Genomic DNA, 15,551 nt, shown 5'->3' on the forward strand with positions numbered 1-15,551 from the left:
AACAAAATAATTGATTCATGTGTTGTCAACTGTCAAGAGCAGTTGTGGGGTTTTAGATATGTGAATCATTAAGTTTTTCAAACGGTGGATAAGAAGTGTGTGCATGCATGCGTGCGTGCGTGTGTGTCTTTTCAGGCTATGGTGGGGATCCTGCAGGGGAAGGCCCGTGGTGGGGAAGAGGAGAGCATCTTGATGCATGACCTCAAGCCGTTTCGCATCCTCATCAGTCTGTTGGACAAGCCAGAGCTAGGTAAACAAAATATGCCCATGATTAATCTATGTAGATTAATGCACTTCAAATAAGACCGCATATTTCACTTATGACATTTTAGAGTACTTCTAGTCCCTATAACACAATGAACTTTGAACACAAATCGTTTCTGACTTATATATGGTACAGTGCAGATTTCCAGCACTTGGATGATAAATGCACCAAACATGTCTTCACTGTTTTGGAGAAATTTTAAGGCCAGTTATGTTCTGGGTAGTAAAGGGCATGGAGTGTGAGCTGACAGAGGGTACATTTCCATGTTATATTTTGTCACAGATTTAAATAATACATTTTTTTAGGTCATTTGACACAATCCCTGCATTTCCTTGGTATGCTGGAAATTAATCTTAAATAAACATGTACATGTATACATTATTACAGTATATCAGTCATCACCCAAGTATAGCATACTGGCCATCCAGGATCCTATCTTGTCATAGTGAAATATATAATGTACTAGAAGAACCCCACTACAATGTAGCGGTTTGGTTATCCACCCGTCTAAATCTCCCTCCTCTTCATCCTGCCAGCTAACCGCCTTCCCCCTGCCCCTAAACCCCCCCCTCACTCCAACTCCCTCCCCCCAAATGCTCAGAATCATCTGAAATGCTGAGAAAAGTGGTTTACCCCCCCACTCCAACTCCCCTCCCCCCAAATGCTCAGAATCATCTGAAATGCCGAGAAAAGTGGTTTTTAGCCATTTTTAGAAAATGCATATTTTGCATAATTATGCATAATTATTTTAATTTTCTGCTATTTTTCTGGTCCTCTCTGGAACAATACCTACCACCTCCAAAAAAAATTAGGATCCTAAATGCATTTTTGCAAAAATGCATATATTTTGCATAATACCAAAACATTTCTAAGCCCCAGAAATTTTTTTTTATATAGGTGAAAAAATCAAAGATGCTCAGAATCATCTGAAATGCCGAGAAAAGTGGTTTTTAGCCATTTTTAGAAAAATTCATATTTTGCATATTTACGCATAATTTATGCATAATTTTAATTTTCTGGGATTTTTCCTTTACTCTCTGAGACAATACCTACCAACTCCAAAAAGAATTAGGATCATAAGTGCTTTAGTTTTCGGTCCCGCTATCTACACTAACACCACACAAACACACATTACGAAAATATATGAGCAGATTATTTGTGTTATAAAATAAAATAAGCAATTACAGTTTTATCTTTCCATCTTCTGATTAAAGCTTATCACCAACATCATAAGCATTGTCAATTCTTTGCTCACCCCTTTGTATGGGACTCTGTCTTTCTTCCCTCATTAGCAATTAGCTCCCATCAGTATCTGCCTGCACCTCTTCTCCAACTGTAAAACTGTAGGGATTCATTTAATTTTTTTCAGATTTGGCTATAGCTAAACACTTTGCCACTATATGATTATTTGCAGATTTTTGGCCAGTATATTACATTTTAAAACTTCTAGCCCTTCTCCTTGTTCTTCCGCCCTCACAATTTTGCCAAAGAATGGCCATCGTCATAGTCAGAATTTAACAAGGCATTCTAACTACCTTGCTAGCCAGTAAATAAGTAATCGTATTAAGATCATTAGTTTAACAGTCTGATAGAGTTGGCACTTAATTTGAACAAAGTATAACAATTTACAATGTTCTCTCTCTCTCTCTCTCTCTCTCTCTCTCTCTCTCTCTCTCTCTCTCTCTCTCTCTCTCTCTCTCTCTCTCTCTCTCTCTCTCTCTCTCTCTCTCTCTCTCTCTCTCTCTCTCTCTCTCTCTCTCTCTCTCTCTCTCTCACACACACACACAGAGCAAAGCTCCTTTGCATTTTACTGTTGTCTCCATGGACTTTGAACCCTCAAGGAGTATAGCTTGTTGTTAGGTGTCATCTCACATGAACCCTGCACTTTGTGAGCGGGTGTGATGATGATTATAGCTCAAGTATTCCTAATCACCCAAAAGAACAAGAAAATCCATCAGGTTTGTTCTTAATTATGGGGACATTCAGTCCTATGCTGAGGACTGACAGCTACCTTGTCAAATGTGCCACATGCAACATTTCCATGGCATAGGCTAACTTTTCTTTTGATTCCTTTGTTCCATTGTGTGCCATTCCAGGCCCTGCAATCCTCGAGGATGTTCTGATTGAGGTGTTCCGGACTCTGCACACACAGTGTCGAACAGAGCTCGATCTGCACAACCAGAATCCTTTTAGCAAGGATCACACACACCTTAGCAGGTAGGTCCATTGGGGGCACTCGCTTTGTCCCCGTCTCAGACCTTATTTGGTTATGTCCTGTGTGGAAAGGAATGATTTTGTTACGCCAACGTCTGCCTATGAATTGTGTTTTAGTAAACTCAGAGAGAACAAGAAGACGGCAGAACTAATTAAAACGGCCAATCTCCTGTTCAACTCTTTTGAGCCGTACTACATGTGGGACTACATTGCTTGTTGGTTTGAAGAATGCTGCAGGTTTGTAATATGTTATCTGGATGTGTCTTTTGTACTGTACAGCAGGGTTAAGCCTTTTTGTGTTTGATGAACAATGGGGCAAATTAAATCTCATTCTGCCTTACAGGAGGACGGTAAATGGCCCTCATGCACCATGGCATGCTGGGAGCAAAGACTCTCCAGGGCTGTCGTTGGTGGAGTTCAGTCAGCTGGTTGACTTCCTACTGGACATAGTTTCCTTGGTAAAACACGAAATACTTTTCCTTCCTAATTCACACCTTCATTCTCTCACTATATATATTTCTTACATTTTTTCCTTCTCTTTTTTTCTATCTGCCTTTCTTAAGTCAAGTAAAATTTTATCTGCATTGCCCTAAATAACAATTCAGTCCCAGAGAGCTTTACAATCATTACATTCGCCAATAAATAAAAATGGAACAAGTGCCAATATGCCACACGTTAGTCATTAGACCCTCAGTACAGATGAGGGTGCTCCGGTTTCCTCCCACCATCAAAAAGACATGCATGTTAGGGTTAATACTCTTGTTTGTACCCCTGATCAAGGCAATGGAAAGAAAAACTGGATTTGGTCCCCGGGCGCTGCAGCTGCCCACTGCTCCTGTACAATAGGATGGGTTAAATGCAGAGAACAAATTTCATTGTAACCTGTACAGTGAAAAAAAATTGAAGTGGCTTTTGAAAAGTGCCACAGAAAAAAGGCCTTATCAGGAAAAAAGGGGGGGAAGAAGAAATCTCCAGAAGAGCCTCAGAGAGAGATCCTTCTTCCAGGACAGATAGGCATGCAGTAGGTGCTGAGTAGGCTGAGTAGACAAACAGCGACAGTTCCTATCTCTCTGTTGTATTCTTTTTCCATCCCCTACCCTTTGCTTGGTCTCTCTCTTGCTCTCTCTTCCGGCTCACACACCTTCACTTGCCCACTTTGAGTATAGTTTAACTGCAACACTGAAACTACAAACCTCGATAAAGAATCTGAATTCAGCCATCAAGTTATCAGAATTGTCATAGGTCAGTTTCTGGGTTCGCTCCTGGGATGTTGTGACCATTCTTAAGGTGTGTGTGCCTCCCCTCTGTTTTGTGCCTGTGTGTGTGTGTGTGTGTGTGTGTGTGTGTGTGTGTGTGTGTGTGTGTGTGTGTGTGTGTGTGTGTGTGTGTGTGTGTGCGTGCGGTGCCATAACAGGCTCAGAAATGCCTTTGTGTTTAGTTTCTCTGCCAAAATCTGTTTTGCATCCTCTTAGAAATACGCTTGTGTCTACAGTATTTCCAATCTAAACAGGTTGGAAATCCCCAACACCTCTATTACTCTATAAGTGCTTGTATGTCGTAGAGAGAGAGAGAGCTTGTGTGTGTATATGTAAATATGTGTGAGAAAGAGAGCGGATGTATTTGAACATGTGTTAAGTGTGTATGCGCGTATCTCTGCATACAAATTGTTGTCTGGCTTATGCTCTGCTTGCTCCTGTTTCAAACTATCTGCTCTCTCTCCTTGAAGCCTACTAGAAGCATGAGAGTAATCTGCCAGGTAAAGTACTGCTCTTTCCTGCCTCTTCACCTCACCCTGCTTCACCGAGGCTATGATAACATTTCTGCAACGTCCTGCCAACATCCCTCAAACCATTCCTATTTCCGCTGCGCTTTGAGTTATCACTTCAGAACGTTTGAAATATGTATCAGTACTCTAAAACTAAGGCGATCCCAAGCGAGTGTTGGGATTATCACCATATATGGCTGTTTGGTGTGGATCTTGTAAAAATGGTATTTCCGCCCAGCGTGTGCGTTATGTCTAGCATGCATGTCATAATTTGCTCATACATTGCTCACATATTTTTAAGAAATATGAGTGTTTTGTCATGCCATTATTTTATGCTTATTGTCAGATTTGGATGTTCTCTTTGCTCATTCTTTCATTTTACTTTGTTTATTTTAATTTGATTTATTTCTCGAACTGAAACTCCTATCTGTTTCAAATTTTAAACTTCTTAATACTGCATTGGGGGACATCAGTGATTATTTCTGACTCGAAAACATTGTAATGGCAACAACATATCAACCACCAGGGGACGAACCTCAAAATGTCTCACATTGGTCACAAACACTATTTCTATTACTAAACATTGTCACCTTCACCTCCTTGCTAATACTGTTGTCACAAATTGTCAGCTCTGACCTTCTCATATGGTTTTAGGAAACCTATATAGAGATCCAGACGGAACACCTTCCTCAGCTGCTGCTACGCATGGTGGCTGCACTGACTTCTCACCTGCAGGCCCTGGGCCTTGGGGAGCTAACCCACTGCCTCCGTCTCTGCTCCAAGATTCTCAGCAAAGTACAGCCCCCACTGGTGTCCCCCCTGTCGCTTCCGTCTGGGCCCCAGGCTCAAGGCCTCTCCACATCCACCACAACCACCCCAGCTACAGCAAGGGACAAGGCTGGAGACAAGGAGGATGAACGAGTGAGTACAAATAGGTTCATACTGAAATGCCCAAAGTCGTATCTGTCCTTAAAAATAAATTGTAGAAAAATGTCATACAGCATGTTTTTAAATATGTTTTAACCCACGTTTGTTTGATCTCATGTCAATCAGTAAAGATATACAGTGGTGCTTAAAAGTTTGTGAACCCTTTAGAATTTTCTATATTTCTACATAAATATGACCTAAAACATCATCAGATTTTCACACAAGTTCTAAAAGTCGATAAAGAGAACCCAATTAAACAAATGAGACAAAAATATTATACTTGGTCATTTATTTATTGAGGAAAATGATCCAATATTACATATCTGTGAGTGGCAGATGTATGAGAACCGTCTAGGATTAGCAGTTAATATGAAGGTGAAATTAGAGTCAGGTGTTTTCAATCAATGGGATGACAATCAGGTGTGATTGGGCCCCCTGTTTTATTCAAAGAACAGGCATCTATTAAAGTCTGATCTTCACAACACGTTTGTGGAAGTGTATCAGGGCAAGAACGAAGGAGATTTCTGAGGACCTCGGAAAAAGTGTTGTTGATGCTCATCAGACTGGAAAAGGTTACAAAACCATCTCTAAAGAGTTTGGACTCCACCAACCCACAGTTAGACAGATTGTGTACAAATGGAGGAAATTCCAACCATTTTTACCCTCCCCAGAAGTGGTCGACCATCAAAGATCACTCCAAGAGCAAGGAGTGTAATTGTCGGCCAGGTCACAAAGGAGCCCAGAGTAACTTCTAAGCAACTAAAGGCCTCTCTGACATTGGCTAATGTTAATGTTCATGAGTCCACCATCAGGAGAACACTGAACAACAATAGTGTGCATGGCAGGGTTGCAAGGGGAAAGCCACTACTCTCCAAAAAGAACACTGCTGCCTGTCTGCAGTTTGCTAAAGATCACGTGGATAAGCCTGAAGGCTATTGGAAAAATGTTTTGTGGATGGATGAGACCAAAACAGAACTTTTTGGTTTAAATGAGAAGCGTTATGTTTGGAGAAAGGAAAAGACTGCATTCCAGCATAAGAACCATATCCCGTCTGTGAAACATGGTGGTGGTAGTATCATGGTTTGGGCCTGTTTTGCTGCATCTGAACGGTTTTCCATCATTGACGGAACAATGAATTTTGAATTATACCAGTGAATTTTTAAGGAAAATGTCAGGATATCTGTCTGTGAACTGAATCTCAAGAGAACGTGAGTCATGCAGCAAGACAACGACCCTAAGCACACAAGTCGTTCTACCAAAGAATGGTTAAAGAAGAATAAAGTTAATGTTTTGGAATGGCCAAGTCAAAGTCCTGACCTTAATCCAATCGAAATGTTGTGGAAGGACCTGAATCAAGCAGTTCATGTGAGGAAACTGACCAACATCCCACAGTTGAAGCTGTTCTGTCTGGAGGAATGGGCTAAAATTCCTCCAAGCTGATGTGCAGGACTGATCAACAATTACCCATACCCAACCCAAATGTTGCAGCAATAACTGCAACATTTAGTTGCAGTTATTGTTGTACAAGGGGGGGGGGGTGTCACACCGGATACTGAAAGCAAAGGTTCACATACTTTTGCCACTCACAGATATGTAATATTGGATCATTTTCCTCAATAAATAAATGACTAAGTATAATATTTCTGTCTCATTTGTTTAATTGAGTTCTCTTCATCTACGTTTAGGACTTGTGTGAAAATCTGATGAGGTTTTAGGTCATATTTATGCAGAAATATAGAAAATTCTAAAGGGTTCACAAACTTTCAAGCACCACTGTAGTTAAACAAGGCCCATTATAGAATATTATTTCACCTTTGTGGGTAACATCAGTGACAGTTTTGCCTTTTGTCCATGCCAGAGATGAAAAGTGCGAGTGTATACAAGCACCACATTCGAAACCCTTCATGCCAAACTCTAGCTTTTAAGAGGAAACGTTGCCAGCTGATTATTCTGCCAGTTTATAACTCAGTGTATTACTCTGATCCTTTGAAAGTTCTTTAGAAGGTCCGAAACCCTCTATTGGGGTCCCAGTGGATACAAGACCCAGTTCGGACCACTGCCCCCTACAAGTAATGGCCCAAAAACAGATCAATTCAGGCTCTGATGGTATCCCTTGGTCCCTGAACAGCACCCCTGTTGGTCCCTGTCAAACCCTGCTCTGTGTCTCATATGGCTGGGTTGTCCCACGACTGGCTTTGCTGTTCCTCTCTCCCTTGACATGAGGCATTTGAAGACTTGTTCCAAATGGCTCTCTCTCTAGCCTCTTGGTTCTCCTGGTCCCTGCCCAGCTACCTGGCTGTTTAAGTGTTTGAGAGCTTAGTGAAGCATGATTCAAAGTTCAGTCAGTCAATGCTTCGAAATGGATAAACGGATGGAAGTAGACCCATGAGGGGCAGGAGTGAGAACAAGTGAAGAGACACAAGATGGTTAACCAACACCTGAGCCTGGCTCTCTGTCTCTCTCAGGAGGAAGCTGAATAGACTAGCTTATGGTACCCCCTGGGTGGGCCTTATCTACTGGAGTGGAAGAAGCCCCACACCATACCTCCCCACCCTTATACAACTGCTGACTGTAACCCCCCCCCCATATCCCTTAGGGGGATTTTGAGAATGTGACTCGCCATCTGAGTCCAGGCTCTAGTATGTGTGTGGTGCCTCAGCCGCAGTGCATCCTGGGAATCCCTCAGGCTGTTTGTGACAATGCATTGTGGGAGCTGAATAGTCTATCAGTCTGTCTGCAGCAGGCAGCTTGCCTGGTGTAGAGCTATACCTCCATGTAGAGAGTCCCTCAAGTGCAAGCCAACAGCTGTGCTCTAACCTTGGCTTAGCGGTCTTTGTTGTGTGTGTGTGTGTATGTGTTGGGGGGGGGGTGTTAACATGTCTTTGGGGAAACCGCCAAATGAGAGAAATTAAAGTCTTGCTTTATCGATGGGAAAAAACAATTGGTTTATGCTTTGTCTAGATTTGTTAGATGGCATCAGCGACAGTAGTAAAAGGGATTTAATGACATTAAGTCAGATGTACCTCAGCCAGAGATTTTTTTTTGGTCATATGTCACTAACAGTTGCATTTTCAGTTGACAAAGTAACGCTTATTGTATTGTTTGATCTCTTCATTTGCTTATTTACTGTTTCTTCTTCAGTCATTATTAAACCTCCTCACCTCACCCCTTCTTCTTCTGCAGTCCTGCCTAGCCACTTCAGGACTGCCCGGTCGCGGGGAGGTGTTTGAGGATGGGGAGAACCCTTCCAGCAGCCGTTCCTCAGAAAGCGGTTTCACAGAGTTTGTCCAGTACCAGGCGGATGGTTCAGAGGAATCCGAGCGCACCCAACACACTCACCCCTCCCTCAAGACAAGCAGTCGACCATCAGGTCCGCCTCAGACCAAATCCCTCGACAAGCCTGTGATGCAGTGCTGTCTGGAACACTTCCAACAGTTCCTCTCCCGCCTAATCACCCTGTACATTGTCCCCAGGCAGACAGACAGAGCCAGGGGTGAGATAGGTGAGGTTTTGTGGACAGGGACCCCAGTTCTAAATGGGGATAAACAGAATGGATGTGTGGACCAGACAGAGCCATGGTCAGGTCAGGTGTCAGGGCTGCAGCAAAGGGAATGTGTACCTGCCTTCACTGCTGCCTGTCAGCTCTTTCTGGAGTGCTCCAGCTTTCCCGTCTACATCGCTGAGGGTAACCTCAAGTCCTCACCCACACAAGAGGAGCAGAATGGTAAGACCTCAAAACATGGATTTTTCAATAATTAAATATCTCTATGCTTTGAACCAAGAATTAAAATGTGAACATTGTCACATTTTATGTCAAACTATTGGACATTTTCTTTATGGTTAATCACCTGGTGCTCGAAGTGATTGGAAATATACTGTATGCAAACAGTAGAAATGGCATGTATCCCTGAAAATTAGAGCTGAATAGTAAAACAACAGTTGTAAGGGCTAGTTTGAAAAGGATTGATGTGCTATGTATTGACATTCCCTCCCTATCATCCAGACAATGAGCAGGTGTGTCTACCAGTGTGGCTGAAGATGCTGATGGATGCTTGCTGTCTGGCCAGTGACTTCAGCCTGCAGGGTGTAGCCATTTCCCTGCTAATGGACCTAATGGGCCTCACCCAGTCTGTGGCCATGGTGACCGCTGAGAGTGTGGCCTCCAATGGCAGCTTCGATTCAGGCCAGCCCCTAAGCCCCAGCAAGGGCCGAGTGGCTGTAGTGATGAGGCCGCCACTCACTCAGGGAATATTGAAATACATCGCAGATAAAACAGACTTCTTCAAGGTAGAATCACATCAGGAGGTTTCACCAGGGAATTAGGGGCAAAATTATAATGCATGCACCACTGTGATATTGTCACATCACTGAGGTGCCTCTTACAATATGTCCCTTTTCTGCTGAAAACTCACAGGTGCACAGCATCATGCTGGTTTAGCAGAAAAGGTGTTTCTAAGTGATATCATTAGTTTGAATTCATCTCACGAGACTCTTGTCCTATCATGTTGTTTCTCCTCTCTCTCTTTTGCCATTCTTTTCTTTCCACTACATCTTTATATATATATATATATATGAAATCCAGTGAGTCAAGTAAATTTTTTATGAGACATACAAGCCTGTTTCATGCCTTAAGCAATCATCAGCTGTCAATAAAGCTACTGAGAAAGAACATACCATTTACTGCTTTGTCATGCACATCACATGCACAACGACCAATGGGGAAGGGAGAGGGGCAACGTTCAAAAATTCAAGAACACATGATCGCTAACATTCCAATGGGGGGGTTGGTATTTATAATTACAAAATAGGTGCTTATATCTATGTCTGCAACTGCTGGCCAATTCATTCCTGCTATTCAATGTGGAAATTTCTGGTTTGCAAATGATAAAATATTTTTCAGTTAGACATAGATTGCACATTTTACTACTGGTTGAATATGCTTTGTTCTTTGAGAGGATTTTCTAGGTAGTTGAATAGTTAATGTTTCTGCCCGCCAATGACCAAATATAACGGCTTAAAGATGTTACATTCTTTAAAGGCTTGTTTCTAAAGCTGCACGTGTGCATTAAACCTCTTTTTGAATGTTCCCTCTGTTAGGCCGATGTATGTGGCATTTGACCGACATGCTTCAATTGTGATTTTTAGTCTATTGTTTTAGAATATTTTGCATATTGTTTTCTTAATTTGCTCGACCTCTCTTGGTGTTTTGCTACAAATTGCTAGCCCATCATCCCTATAGAGTTCGACATTGATGTCTAGGTCTTGTAGTTGAGATAACAAATATATTCCAATTAGTTCACAAGTTTGCAAGTGCATACCATTTTGTGTATGTTGTTGACAAGTCTCCCTCAATCATGGTGTCACTCCAGTCACTCCCTTAGACCAAAGAACTTTGCCTTTGTTTTTGTCGACTAAGAAGTCTTTAATTTTACCCTCGGATGACCGAGCTTTTCCCCAGTTTGACATGCAGTCTGGTCTCATCTCCCCCCCACCCCCCACCCCCATCCCAGAGTGTAGCTCTGATTCTTTGGGACCAGCTGGGTGAAGGGACACCTCAGCACCACCAGCGCAGCGTGGAGCTTTTCTACCAGCTCCACAACCTGGTGCCCTCCTCCTCCATCTGTGAGGACGTCATCAGCCAGCAGCTCATGCACAGGGACAAGGTCAGCACAATATTGTACTCCTCTTACCACAAACAAAATTTATCTATGGGTACAAACCTGAACATTCCTCATACACACGAACTGACAACAAAGGGGAACCTCTCTCTGAGTCTATGGACACACATACACAAGTAAAGGCACTTACTCTTTGAAAGCTGATCAAAAATGTATCCAATATTCTTTCAGAGAATTCGCCTGGAGGCCCATGTAAAATTCTCTGTGCTGTGGCATTTGACAAGAGATTTAAACATCACCAAGTCTTCCCCTTTTAACCGAACATTTGACAGGTAGGCCTGGTACTTAATCTGCTGCCTAGTCCTTAATTTGATTATTTCTTGAAGTCAAGTCATATTCTCCTTTAATGTCTTAGATTGGTTGGGTTTTTTTTGCACTAAAGTTCGAGAAATGACTGTCCTGCCATTCCCTGTCTCTGTTCTTTGTTCTCTCTTGCTGACTTTCTCTCGCTGTCTCTTGTCTTTGTGTCTTTCTGGATGTCTGTCTCGCTCGCTGTCCTTGTCATCCTGTCCCACTCTCTAGGTCTCTCTTCATTATGCTAGACAGTCTGAGTTACTGGGATCCATCTGCCAGTGCCGTGGGCCGGGCCTGGCTGAACCAGGTTCTTCAGAGGCATGACATCGCTCGGGTTCTTGAGCCTCTCCTCCTGCTCCTGCTCCACCCAAAGACTCACCGGGTCTCGATCCAGAGAGTCCAGGCGCAGCGCCACTTGGCCCAAGCCTTCTCCAACCCACCCGATCTGGACCCATCAGAACCCATCTATACCAGGGACTCTGGCTTTTCAGAAAGTGAGCATTATCTGTTAGCTCAGATTGAAGCTAAGCCTTAAGCCCCAGATAGACTACGTGACTTTTAAAATCATATCAGACTGTGAGAAGACAAGGCAGCACACACTTAACAATTGAAATTTGCAGATTTCCAATCTTTTCATTTTTAGTGGCGCACACATTTAGTGTTTTTTTGTCAATGACCAGTTCAAACTACACAAGCATGTTAGATTTGAGTCATAAAAATTAAACATGTTTGATATAATTGTGACATCATGCAGACTGGTCTAAGGCTCAGTTGGGAGGCAGGAAATTTGAATACTAAACTCCTGCACAGTACAAGACAACATGTGCCGACTGGACATGGGAACCTGCCCTAGTTTGCCCAGACTGGTGCTGACTCTACACATTCTTGAAAATAATTTTGAAAATAAGTTGTCATGGCCATATCTGGGTTATATTCGGACTTTACATTCTTTATCGTGTTCTTGGCTTTAGTGAACCTAAGATAAGTCTTGAATGAATTTTAATTCCTCTCTTTTTTTGAGATTTGCTTTTTTTTCTTATCTGAATTTTATTTCTAAAAAGGCATTTTCTTTTTTCTACAGACTTCAATCAAATGCAAGGGGACAGTGTCAAGTTGGGACAGCAGCAGCTGCCATTGGGTGACATGGAGCCCTTTTGTTTGACTGTCAACCCTTTGAGTGATAGTCTGTCCTTTATGAGCCTGAGCAGTGAGAACCTGCAACTGACTGGTGAATATCAGTCAGCTGACCAGCAGGGGGAACCCCAGAGCTCCGAGTCCAGTGGCTCCCATTCTTCCACTGTAGACAATGGCAGTTTTGAGGAGCCAGATGGCACCATCAGCACAGTCAATGGCTCAGAACAGCCTAGGTGCTCAGATATCATGCCTGTAGATGATCAGGACTCAATAGAGGAAGTGGTATCCTGTGTTCTAGCAGAGCTGATAGACAATGTTGTTCATTTAGTAGAGGAGCGGGCTATAGGAACGCCATCTCCACCTGAAGCCTGGCCACAAACGGATTCCGACAGCACCTCCTCAGAAACTTCTACAGGCCCTCGTCTCGACCCTGGCCCTCATCCCAGTTTACGCCACCAAACTCTGCCGGAGATGCTGGCAGGAAGCACGCTGGAGTTTCTTTCTGTCACCACGGCTGACATGACTGCAGCAGAGCAGCATAGAGAAGGCATCACTCGTCACAGTTCATCCCCGTCCATTGTCACTTTACCGGACAGCTCTGGTCCCCCCACCCCAGACCACAGCCTACGTGTCGACGACCCTCAGGCCCGCAAGCGTAGCCACAGCAGCACCCAGCTCAGCCTGAGGGGCAAGATCATAGAGAGGCTATCTGACAAATCTCCCGGGACCAGGCCAAAGATCAAGAAGACTAAGAGGAAAGAGGAGGAGAGGCTCAAGAAGGCAGCCAATCAGGCTGATAAGATCCGTCCACCCAGTATCTTCTTCGGGGACAGCCTGGACTTGGAGAATTGGTACAGCTGTGGGGAAGGGGAAGTGTCTGAGATCGAGAGTGATACCGACTCGCCCAGTGGAGGCACAGGCGGGACAGTTGGGGGCGTTGTTGTCACAGGGAGACGTAGATCATCCTCTGCCCCAACCCAGATTAACATCCACCCTCTCTACCAGCATGTCCTGCTCTACCTCCAGCTGTACGACTCATCCCGGGCCCTGCACGCCCTGTCAGCCATAGCAGCCATGGTCAGGGCTGCTCCCTCAGGGTTTGTCAGTGCCATTTCCACCACCAGTATCAACAACACCTACACTCCACAGCTCTCCCTTCTTCAGAACCTCCTGGCCCGTCACAGGGTCTCTGTCATGGGCAAAGACTTCTACTGCCCCATTCCCCAGGACTCACACTCTCACTCATTCCGCAGCGCCATGTACCTGGAGATTATCATCTCACTCTGCCTCTATTTCCTGAGGAGCTACTACTCTGCCCATGTGGCGGCAGGGGCTCAGGACCTGGCGGGGAATCGAGCCATGCAGCTGACCAGTGTGGAGGTCCTCACTCTCCTCTTCACCGAGCTGGCCAAGGTCACAGGTGGCTCAGCCAAGGGATTCGCCAGTTTCATCAGCGACGTGCTGTCCAAGTGCAAGGTTCAAAAGGTTGTGCTCCACTGCTTGCTTTCCTCCATCTTCAGCGCCCAGAAGTGGCATGATCAGAGGGTGGCAGGGATCAATATGGCTGCCGTGGAGGAGGGCCTTTCAGAGGACAGCCTCATCAACCTGTCAGAAGACCAGATAGACAGCTGTAGTGCTGTCCAGTCTCAGCTGCTCAGGCTCCTTCAGAGCTTGGTGGTCCTAGAACACAGAGTCCTAGTGCCGGCAGATGAGGGAGGGGAAGGAGGGCCGGGGGGAGGCGGAGGGGCAGGGGGCGGGGGAACAGGAGGTGGGACTGGAACAGGGTTTGAGCTACTGGGTGGTGAGGTGGAGCACGTCAACCCTCAGCAGCCAATGACATCACTGCAGTACCTCCACGGGCAGCCTATCACAGCACAGGGAATGTTCCTGTGTGCAGTGATCAGGGCATTGCATCAGCACCACGCGTGTAAAATGCATCCCCAGTGGATTGCGCTGATCACAGCCACCCTACCTTACATGGCGAGAGTGCTAAGAAGGGTTGTGGCCTCAGTCACCCTGCAGCTGTGTAGAAATCTGGACAACCTCCTCCATCAGTACCGCTATGAGATGGGCATCACTGACACCAGGTACCAACACTGAACTTCAGCCAATGCATGCAAATGCATTCAGCCGATACATGCAAAGGTTCACTGTCTTTAATAGATCTGGTTTACTGTATCTATGCCAATAATGGCACAAATGTGAATGCAGTTTAAAATAACTCAAAGTATTTACAAGCACTCTACTGTCTCAGTTGGAGCAACTACAATCAAGTGGTTAAGATGGGTTGTTGCCACAAGATGGCACCCTTGACCATCAGAAACCTCACTTTACCACCTCCTTCAGATGTATAAACTGACCTATTGCTCATGACACCTTGAATCTTCATGCTGAAATGTGGCATTTATATGTGAAAACAATTCTCAAATTGTCATCTCCTGTCATCCTTTAGACCTCAGTGGATGGCTGTCTGTATTCCTCCTGACCTCATTCTGACTGTGCTGGAAGGTGTGACAGCCATCATCCACTACTGCCTACTGGATCCCACATCTCAGTACCACCAGGTGAGGGTACTATGCACCGCACATCTTTCTTAATTATACTGGTTGGCCACAGATATTGCTTTTATGTATTAACTTTTTTTAAAACATGAAATCCATTGTAATTTTTTCTAGTATCAAATTATATTTTTTATTTGTGAGTTATAAACAAGCTTTATTTTGTTAAAATTTAGAATTTCCATTCATGATGGAATGGGCTTACTTGTATTATATTTATGTCTTTAACCTGCCTATTTGAATCATTGGTCATCATATGTAGTTGTGCCATATTTATTGTGCAAGTATTATGTTAGACTGTGCATAAGCTGTTTTATTGTTATTCCTTTTACACTCTAATTGGGCTAAACATATCCTGCTTCTCAGCTGCAAGTGAGTGTTGACCAGAAGCACCTAGCCGAAGCTCGTTCAGGCATCCTGTCCATCCTCCATACCATTATGTCATCTGTCACCCTGCTGTGGAGCATCCTCTACCATGCCGACGGCTCTGACAAGCCTGCTGCCGCCTCTGCTGCCTCCTCCTCCAACATCAATCTGGGCTCCACAAAGGTATGCCAGACCTGTATTCCAGAGTCATTTAATCAAGGAAATGACTCAGGAACATCTCAGACAGCATATTTTGTCAGTAAAATAGGATAATAAAAGCTACTGGGGTACTTTTTTATTGCTCATAGAAAATGCAATGTCTTTGCTGGTTTATTCTTATGGTCAAGCTA

The 15,551-nt window shown here is 44.0% G+C and overlaps 1 protein-coding gene across 1 annotated transcript in view; it reads left to right on the forward strand.

The window, feature by feature from the left end:
* The window catches only part of dop1a (DOP1 leucine zipper like protein A), a 37,089-nt gene that overhangs the window by 7,971 nt on the left and 13,567 nt on the right, over positions 1 to 15,551 (forward strand). Inside the window, exons 9-21 of the mRNA XM_056285669.1 lie at positions 136 to 250; positions 2,362 to 2,482; positions 2,597 to 2,716; positions 2,823 to 2,937; positions 4,899 to 5,165; positions 8,355 to 8,895; positions 9,175 to 9,458; positions 10,682 to 10,834; positions 11,021 to 11,121; positions 11,372 to 11,637; positions 12,225 to 14,364; positions 14,730 to 14,841; positions 15,202 to 15,384. Of these exons, the coding sequence (XP_056141644.1) occupies positions 136 to 250; positions 2,362 to 2,482; positions 2,597 to 2,716; positions 2,823 to 2,937; positions 4,899 to 5,165; positions 8,355 to 8,895; positions 9,175 to 9,458; positions 10,682 to 10,834; positions 11,021 to 11,121; positions 11,372 to 11,637; positions 12,225 to 14,364; positions 14,730 to 14,841; positions 15,202 to 15,384 (4,518 nt within the window). The remainder of the gene's footprint in view (positions 1 to 135; positions 251 to 2,361; positions 2,483 to 2,596; positions 2,717 to 2,822; positions 2,938 to 4,898; positions 5,166 to 8,354; positions 8,896 to 9,174; positions 9,459 to 10,681; positions 10,835 to 11,020; positions 11,122 to 11,371; positions 11,638 to 12,224; positions 14,365 to 14,729; positions 14,842 to 15,201; positions 15,385 to 15,551) is intronic.

Source organism: Lampris incognitus, chromosome 9, assembly GCF_029633865.1.
Source record: "Lampris incognitus isolate fLamInc1 chromosome 9, fLamInc1.hap2, whole genome shotgun sequence".
In the NCBI taxonomy this organism is placed as follows: domain Eukaryota; kingdom Metazoa; phylum Chordata; class Actinopteri; order Lampriformes; family Lampridae; genus Lampris; species Lampris incognitus.